The sequence below is a fragment of the Gavialis gangeticus genome, unplaced genomic scaffold (genome assembly GCF_001723915.1).
Source record: "Gavialis gangeticus isolate Ggan-Ray unplaced genomic scaffold, GavGan_comp1, whole genome shotgun sequence".
NCBI lineage: Eukaryota > Metazoa > Chordata > Crocodylia > Gavialidae > Gavialis > Gavialis gangeticus.
The window spans coordinates 56007638-56016974 of NW_017729024.1; the positions used below are offsets into that span (position 1 = coordinate 56007638).

Genomic DNA, 9337 nt, shown 5'->3' on the forward strand with positions numbered 1-9337 from the left:
GAGGTTGGGTTTAGGGATTTGTTTGGTTTTTTGTTTTGTTTTGTTTTGTTTTTTTTCCCCCCCAGGGAAAATGAGATGAATGTCTTAATGCCTTGTCTTCCCTGGGGAAAAAAGTGTTCATGCATTGAATTAACTTGAATTAGTGAATTGTCAATAAATTTCTGACACAGGCAAAAGTTGACAGTTTTTTCCCATGAATTATCATGTCAAGTTTAAAGATCAGGCTTTTCTGTAGTACTTGATTCTACCTGTTTACTCATGTAAGGAGTACTGCCTGTTCTTCATTAGGCCCCACTCCCGGTTGGTTAACCTAACTTTTCTTAAACGCTACTAAGCTCCCAGTCTCAATGGGACATATTTCCTGTATTAAGACTGCTGTCTGGCTAGATGACAGGATTAATTTCTTTAGGCTGGTATAAGGGATTGCGACTAAGAAAAAGAATGCTTAGGCTGCATTTCAGGATAAACTTCCTAGTGGTGAAACCTCTTAATGTAACGTAGTCTTCCAAGGGAAAAGCTAAAAACCCCCTTGCTGAGGCTAGACTGAGCAAAGCACCAGAAAATATAACATAAGGAAGAAACATGATATGGGAATAGGTAGGTGCCCAAGTACCTTTTAAAAATCAAGCTCATTAAACTTGTGGGTTTGCAATAAATTCCAGTATTTCCAGATTTTTTTAAATTTTTTGTCTTCTGGCTTTTTGCTGCTGAAGTTCTGACTCAGTTTTGGTTGTTTAAAAAAAATCTTCCTTAGGAGCAATTCAACTACCCTTTTGAAAATGTCCATTTGCTGGGGTACAGTCTGGGAGCACATGCAGCTGGGATTGCTGGAAGTCTGACCAAAAAAAAGATTAACAGAATTACTGGTAAGAAAAATCTACTCTCCATCTATTCTTTGACAAAGAGAAAAAGGGAGCTGGTTTTGATTTTCCCCAGGCTGGAATATTACTTTTCTGTGGAAATTGGTTACGGTAAATTTTAGCAATGGTGGCTGTATATGAACGTACTGTTGGTGTCAGGAGGAGAGTTGGCACTGATTAGATGACAGTAGCATTGAAAGGCCAGAGTGCTACTATGCTAAACGCTCGATCCTGGTCTATAATAGAAAGGAAAACATCAACATAATGACCAGCATGGATAATAAGCAAATGGGAAACAAATTCCCTACTGATCAACAGACACCAAATGGGACACAACCCTGCCTTTAAAAATAAATGCAAACCTGTTAGCACATCTTTACTGCTACCACAGTCAACATCCCCCACAATCAGAATCCAGTGATCCTCCATGCATCTATCCCAGAATGTGGTACTTCTCCTCCCGTGTACCAGATGGATGGAAACTATGGGAGTGAAAGCTCACAAAGTATACAGCAGAGTGAATGATCACAGGAAAAAGAGGAAGGACCGAGACTGACAAATGTATAGAAACTGCACTCCCTTTTGTGATCTTGCAGTCTTGTGGTTCAGGATGGTGTACAGAACACCTTCAGAAGACAGGCCTGGGGACAGCACTTTATAACTAGGGCTCTACCCTATTCACAATGTCTTGCTTTTTACAGAGGCTGTGAAGAAAATGGTTTCCAAGGAAACCCCCCAAAAATGGAATTTTTCCCATGATTTTGGCATAGAATCACAGGGGAGGTGGGAAACTTACTAAAAATAAAATGCTGGCTCCCTAGTGGGAGCCACTGGCACGAAGGGAAGAAGCAAAGATGGCACTACATGCCCCTTCCCTGTGCTGCCAACCTTCCCCCCCCGCTACTGATTTGGCTTAGATGGCTGCTCATTGTGCAGCCCTACCCCTCCAACGCAGCAGCAAGGGGCGAGGCTGTACAATGGGCAGTCCTCTTGGCCAATCAACATCAAGGGGTGGGGCTGCCTGGGCCCCCTCTGCCAGTCAGCACTGGGGGAGAGGGCACCATGAAAAGACCACACAAATGGTGCCATGTGCTGCAAGCAGCCCACACTTTTTTTTTCTTTTTTCACCTTGGTGTAATTTTTTAGGTAGATTACTCTTCATAACTTTATTATAACTAAAGATCATAACTAAACACAGATATTGACTATATGGCTCATTAAAATGTATCTTAAATCTCTGCTAATCTCTCTATTCCACAATGGATAAGAATCATCTTCCTTCTTGAATAGTCTTGCTCTTCTACTAGTCAGGCTGTCCCTTCTACTGTACTTCTCTTGTCTTAGCTTTGTGTACCCCCTCCATTTTTTTTTTAGCAGAACGTTTGTTGTTACTTTATATAGGGAGCTTTACACAGGTTATTTAAGCTGTTACTTAGCTCAAGCTTTGCCTGTTTTGGTTTGGTTGGCTTGTTTGTTTTCCACAGACCTGAGGAAAAGTACCATATATTTAAACTTGTCTAAGATGTTTCCCAACTATGCTGTTTGTCCAGTAAAAGAACACCTCCCAAAAAATCCTTGCCTCACTTCCTGACCATCACTGCTACATCATTCCACTCCAACAGTATAGTAAAGGCACTTGTCTAGAGTGAACTTGGGCTGCTGTTTGAGTGCTCTTCCTAACTCTTTTCCTGTACACATGCAAAACTTTCACCCAGGCTGGGTGGTGCTTTCAAAACAGGCCTGCTAGCACAGCTGGGTATGAGAGTATCTGGGTGTGGCTATCGGTCAAGCTGATAACCTGCCTACTCTGCAGTGAGCAGATAGTCCTCCAAAGCCTTCCCACAATTCTCCCTGTGCAGCCAGAAGAACAGAGAGGTTCTCTCACAGTTCAGTAGGAAAGGAACATGGATTTGCTAAGTTTACTGTAACCCCCCAAAACCAGAATTCCTAGTGACAGATCAGTGAGGAATGGCATCTATGAGCAGCAGCCCAGTGACACAGCCAGGTGCCTGGGACACAGGGGGACAGAAGTGACTTCTGGTTGCTGCCATGCTGCTGGCATGATCATGATTTTTGTGGCTGCTAATGGCAGCCATCTTTTTCACACCACCTCTTTCTCACCCTGCCTCTGCTCTTCCCCTGCCAAATTGGTGTCTGGCATGGTTGCCCTGATCGCTCTGTTCTTGATATGCCACTGCCTGTGAGGACTTGGTAACTCTGTAGGGCTTTCCAATATAGTGATATGAAGCTTGACTAATCAGCATACATTTTTAAATAAAAATTGGCAACATTTGCAACAATATTTCTCCTGCTATTCTGTGAATGAACAAGGAGGTCAAAAAAATCTTAAACTTTAGACATTTGGAATTTCTACATATGAAATTTTGAAAAGAGTTGGGGGGGAGAAATATTCTCAGATAATATTCAGTACAGCAACCACATAGAAATTATACTTGCCACCTTACAGTTTTTCATATGTATCACATTCTGTTTAATAATGATAAAACTTTAACAGCAGTGCTTTTGCACCCACGAATGTGCACAGTTTGGATTGTGTTTAAAGAAGTAGCAATGTACAAAAACCCAGTCTAGTACAGTATATAATATGAACCACAAATATTAGACCACTCCTATATCCATGGTTTTGGGTTTCTTTTCCTCATGCAGGTTTAGATCCAGCTGGTCCTACCTTTGAATATGCTGATGCGCCTATGCGCCTATCCCCAGATGATGCTGAATTTGTTGATGTCTTACACACTTACACAAGGGGGTCCCCAGACCGGAGCATTGGGATACAGCAGCCAGTTGGGCATATTGATATCTATCCTAATGGAGGAAGCTTCCAGCCAGGCTGTAACTTAGGAGAAGCTCTGCGCCTCATTGCAGAAAAAGGCTTTGGAGGTAAGGCTGCTTTGGAAAGTGCAGATAAATACCTACAGCGGGATTTTCATTGTGCCTAGAAGTACAAATCCTATTGAAGGTTGGTAGGCACTTCTGAAGGTCACAGAGAGCCCTCCTCTAAACTGGATAATTTTATCCACCAATTGCATAGTTTGATGCCTGTAATTTTATTTTTTTTCTTCCAAAGATATGGATCAGCTCGTGAAATGCTCTCATGAACGTTCCATCCATCTCTTCATTGACTCTCTGCTGTATGAGGAAAAGCCAAGCATGGCCTATCGCTGTCAAACAAAGGAAGCCTTTGAAAAGGGGCTTTGTTTAAGCTGCAGGAAGAACCGCTGCAACAATATGGGTTATCAGGTCCATAAAGTGAGAACCAAGAGAAACAGTAAGATGTATCTGAAGACACGGTCTCAGGCACCCTATAAAGGTAGATTCTGGCTGTTTGAATGTGTAAAGTGTGTTTTGCTTGGATCTGCTCTGTGTACAAATGTGAATGTGATTGCTTCTTTGCAATGTGAGGTCAGGAGATGTTGAGCCTGAATAAGTTTTATATGCTTTTAGAATGTGATTCAGATCAAACTATTGAACATCTTGGAGTTTTGCCTTATTGGGGGAATTTTTTGTAACAATGTTGAGAGAGCCTAAAGAAAGGAATTACTGTTCAGTCTAGAAAGTAATTCTTTTTGGAATAGTCTAGCCTTCAGAATTTTTTTATCACTTTCTTTTCTAAACTCACTTTTACTGCTGCTGGAAATGTTAAAAGCAAGCCAAAGCATGGTGACCGACTTACTCAAATATGTGCAGTAATCAGGCACTCTTACTATTCATAAGCATCTGCCAGAGCTGTACATACTGTCAGGTTAAGTCAAACACTTCCGCTTATTTTCTGATCCAATCAGTTGGATTGGTCTGAGGAAGAGATTGGTGAAAAGAATCTGAAAGCTTTCAGTCAAAGAACTGTTAAGACAGATGACTTTTTAACCAGCTTTGACAGTGTCACACGAAGGATGTGCTTATGGCCTTGCCACAAGCTGTGAGTAAAGAGGCAGCATGCAGTTGCGTGGCACTGAAAGCAACTAGCTTGAACCCTTGTTCCCCTGGAAAGGTTGTAGGACCAGTGTTTGAGATCCCCATTGTACATGAGGGTGTCAGTTGGATTGGTTAGAACTGACCTCACAAAGACTCCATGCGTAAGAAACAACTACTCACTTGTCCTCATGTTTTGCAAGAACTCTAAAACATGTCTCTTTTGTGCAAGCTAATGCAAAGGCATAACTGAAGCCACAGTGATGCTTTGGAGTGGATCATACAAATGCAAAGTGGAAAATAATTCTATGGTATCTGACCCTGTTGTCTTGCTCCTAATAAGTAATGCTTACTGACAAGAATAGTCCCCATGACATACTAGTTGGAGTACTACTCACCTTGAGTAAGGGTGGCAGGTCATGGCAGGGTATGCCGAGCTATTACTGTTTACTCTTTTGTTCCCTCTTTCACGGTTCATTTCTGTAATGAAATTTGCTTGTTCCTCTCCCAGTTTTTCATTACCAGGTCAAGATCCATTTTTTTGGAAAGGAGACTGTAACTAAGACAAATCAGCCACTCCTCATTTCTCTGTATGGCACAACAGATGAGAGAGAGAACATTGCCTTTATACTGTGAGTAATGGCAGTGATTGGTGCAAATATACATGTAACTGATCTCTGTATGTTGCGTGTCCCCTGCTAGCCTCACCCACGTAAGATTGGAGCCTGTTTCAGCCTACTCTGCAAAATCTGTGTTGCTAATTCAGTCTGCACAAACTCCTGCTTTTGAGGTATGGAGAGTCTCTAATTCAAATCCAAATGTTGACCAAGATGGTGGCCACTGCACATTACATGCTAGACTTTAACATTCAGACTCCAAAAAGTCTCTTGATTCAGTAGAGATTTGAAATGGAAAGAAATGAGGTTTGGCTTATGGCTCATTGTTGTAAGTAATTTTCCAAGCCAGAGAAATTCAAGCCCTTATTATGTCATCTGTTTTTTAAGCAGAGCTCTATGGAGAACTCTGTTTTCAGCCTTATAGTGTGGATTTGTTATTGTGCTAGAATAACACTCATTTTTCTTCACTTGAGGCTTCACCTTGTTTCTATTCAGTTGAATAATTTTACAAAGGATTTCTCTTGGAATTTAATAGTCAAATATGGGCTTACCACTGCCACCATGTGTGGGGTGACATTGTGTCATGCCACTTCAGGAATTGACCAGGAAACAGATGGTGACTCGGATGAGCAGGATTGGATTCAAATATTCTGAGTGAAGGGCAGTTGAAGTCAATGGAAGTATGTCCATTGACTTCACTGGGCCTTGAATAAGGCACTGAGGGACACACAGAGCATGTTTGCCTATCTCTGAAAATAAACACTACTGTCTAAGCACACATTTGTATTTATTTTTCTTCACAGACCTGAAATTTCCACAAACAAGACCTACTCCTTTCTGGTTTACACAGAGGTGGATATTGGTGACTTACTTAGGCTGAGTCTGCAGTGGGAGAAAGACTCTTTTTTCAGTTGGACAGAATGGTGGACCTCCTTCACATTTGACATCCACAGAGTGCGAGTGAAGGCTGGAGAAACCCAGAAAAAGTAACTTGGTTTTACTGCTTTACAGGCGGGGGGAAACAGAAAAACTTAATTTATTCCTAGTGTTTGATGTCCAAATACATGGCTAAATGGGGCAAGTAATGGAGAAGTGGAAAACTAATATGAACTGGTACTATTAGGGTCGTCTTCTCTATTGCTCCAGTGATGCAAAGAAGCTGTAACTTTGGCTCAAGTAGACATTTAAGTTGGGTTTACAGACACCTTGCGGGGTGGGGAGGACGGGGTCTGAGTGGTGCATAGCAGCTAAGGAGGCATACCAATAATTCTGCTTCCCATAAGTTTTGGTTGATCCTTGCTGAACACTGGATTATAATGAAACAACGTTGAAGTACATGAGCAGTCCCATTGACTTCTAGTACACACATGTGTAAGGGCCTTCCTGAACAGTGATGGTTGCTGGTATTTGCCACCCCTCACCTACCTGCTGAATATTTTTGCAAGGAACTTTTGCTCACAAAGAACACTGAGGGTAAGAGGTTTCTGAGTACTCTTCCAAATTTGTATTCTTGCTGGAAACATTTTTGAGACCGTCCTGGAAACTCTTTATAGGATTAGAAAATTTTCAGTGAGGAGTAAAAATAAGAACATGTGACCTTGCATACAAATTGCTAATTGTGGACATTTAACATGGTGTCTATTAGCACTTACCAGATTACTAATTGTAACCACTTGAAGTAGTTCTCAGTTGAGCAGCTGAAATGCATTCATATAAATGACTTGAGTAATTTGAATATGATCAGATTCATAAAACCTTAAGTCTGTTGGGAGAAAAAGGGGCTACATTTGGCTATGGGTGTGTTGCAAACAGAATGGCCATTTCTGTGAACAAGCACAGTAATTGCTTTTATCAAAGTACGCAATAATTCTTGCTCAACAAATAGAGGGATGAAAGGTATCAGCAAGCATAAAAGCAGCCGCTTACTCTTCCCAGAATTGGCAACCTCATCTTATTTGCCAACGTTCAGGGGAGTACCGCTATTTTCCAAGAACACTGAGTGCCAGGGTGAATAAAGGTCTAAGGGAATTCGTGCCAATTCTTACAGCCATATTCAACAACCCCCCTCAAAAAAAGAAAAAACAAACAAAACCCCAAACAAACAAAAACATGTTTTTAGTTGAAAAATTCTGTGTAGCTAGTCAGGAAAAAGCCCAGGCACCCAGTTTAGCCACATCTGCCAACTGTCCCTCTACCTTTTTTTGCATTCGGTGATTTTTCTGATTGAAACTCAGCAGTCTAAAGCTACACAGTGCACAGCAGTGACCTGTTGGGGAGCCAGCACTTTGCTGAATTTGTTCCAAAGTGGCAATTCTTTTTTCCACAACACAATTTAGCTGTAAGCAGAGCTTTCATTGTAAGCTGAAACTATTTGCATAGTACAGTGCACCAGAACCATTTGAACTCTTCATGAATGAAGTTTCATTGCATCCAATTTCTTAAGAAAAAGATTATTCCCTTTTAGATAACTATAATTTTTTTTAGTAAAAATGTTGTAAAGGTTTTTTGTATGTTTTAAAGGATAAATGCTGGCTCTACACTTCTAACAAAGGAAATATCAAATCAGTTTTCCATCAAATTCTTATAGGCATTTAAGAAATGACTGGTAGTGTACTGGATAAATACCCACTCTGTTTCAGCAAACTGATGATACTTTATAGTTAAAAAGCTTGGCCCAGATTAACTGTGACACCTGGTTTGTTTGGTCTGTAGGATGGTGTTCTGTTCTCAGGATGGAGTTGCTCATCTCCAAAAGGGAGAGAAAGCTGTAATGTTTGTGAAATGCCTTGGTAACCCTGTCCGCAGAAGGAAAGCGGGGTAAGAGATTGGGGTTTTTTTGTTTGTTTGTTTTGTTCTTTCCTTTCTTTGTCAAGTCAATCCACATGTAAGTGTGGAACATTGCTTTAAGGATGTTCTCGGGTCTTGTCTGAAATTAGGCAGCATGAAAAATCTTGAGTGAACCTGTTCTCATAATTTTCAGACTTACTGATTTTGTATGTTAACAATAGTCAGAATCATCTCCATAAGATTTGAAGGTAATTACGACTCAGTGCCTCATTATTTTGTGAATTTACTACTTAACACTTCAAAAACTCTGAGCCTGTTTTTTCTAGTACCTACCCCTTGCATAGTCATTGACACCTATGTGAAACCCTAGAAGGTTAGAAAGGTAGCTTCTTATACTCATTTAACACAAGTATATGTGACCAGTATAAGCCCTGTGATGTGTATAATACGATGTATCCAAACTCGGCAAAGTGAGAGTGCATTTGAGTCTTTAGCGTCACTTGCATTTTGTTTTGTTTGGGCTCTGTCAGCTTATATATATGAAAAATCTCATTGATGCACCTGCATATGTAGATCTTGCACAGTGAGGTACAAGTACAGAACTTCACTCCATGGAGAAGCCCCACTCAGGTCACTAAGAATTTCTAGCTGGGTAGCAGGCCCAAAACTTAAACCAAGTTGGGCATGCAAAATTTGAGTCAGGAATCGTCTGTCGGCCATTTTTTTTAAAAATGCACTAGAGTTGAAAGACGAGGCCTTTAATGTATATTTTACAGCAAAACTCTTAAGCTAGTCTAGTATGATACCTATATTATAGTTATAAGTGAGCTGCAGTCCTGAATCCATCTAAAAATGAAGCGGCTAACTTTTTTCCTTTAAAACAATTACTTAGTGTTCTAAACCCAACAGAAAAGCCTAAACATGCGTCTTTTTCTTTTTTCTTTAGACACAAGCCAATTCCTGAAATTAAAACTGACCCATGAATTTTCTGAAGAAAGTTATGGATGAAGAAATGCTGTATTGGGGAGGGGAGAGAATACTGAATGCAGTGGGTTTTCAGAACTGAATATATTGAAATGTATATCAGCTTCTGGCTTTTTTTGCCTGCTATGCCTGGCTCTTTTTTTTTTTTTTTTTTTTTTT

The 9337-nt window shown here is 40.6% G+C and overlaps 1 protein-coding gene across 2 annotated transcripts in view; it reads left to right on the plus strand.

Moving 5' to 3' along the window:
- Nucleotides 1-9337, plus strand: part of LPL (lipoprotein lipase) — a 17827-nt gene that overhangs the window by 7710 nt on the left and 780 nt on the right. The window contains exons 3-9 of one of the 2 annotated variants that reach the window (XM_019517104.1): nucleotides 755-866; nucleotides 3528-3761; nucleotides 3949-4191; nucleotides 5302-5422; nucleotides 6211-6393; nucleotides 8120-8224; nucleotides 9141-9280. In XM_019517104.1, coding sequence (XP_019372649.1) covers nucleotides 755-866; nucleotides 3528-3761; nucleotides 3949-4191; nucleotides 5302-5422; nucleotides 6211-6393; nucleotides 8120-8224; nucleotides 9141-9177 — 1035 coding nt within the window. In that variant the 3' untranslated portion in view covers nucleotides 9178-9280. Of the gene's footprint in view, nucleotides 1-754; nucleotides 867-3527; nucleotides 3762-3948; nucleotides 4192-5301; nucleotides 5423-6210; nucleotides 6394-8119; nucleotides 8225-9140; nucleotides 9281-9337 lie in introns of those variants that run through there. The other variant, XM_019517105.1, reaches the window with a different exon arrangement.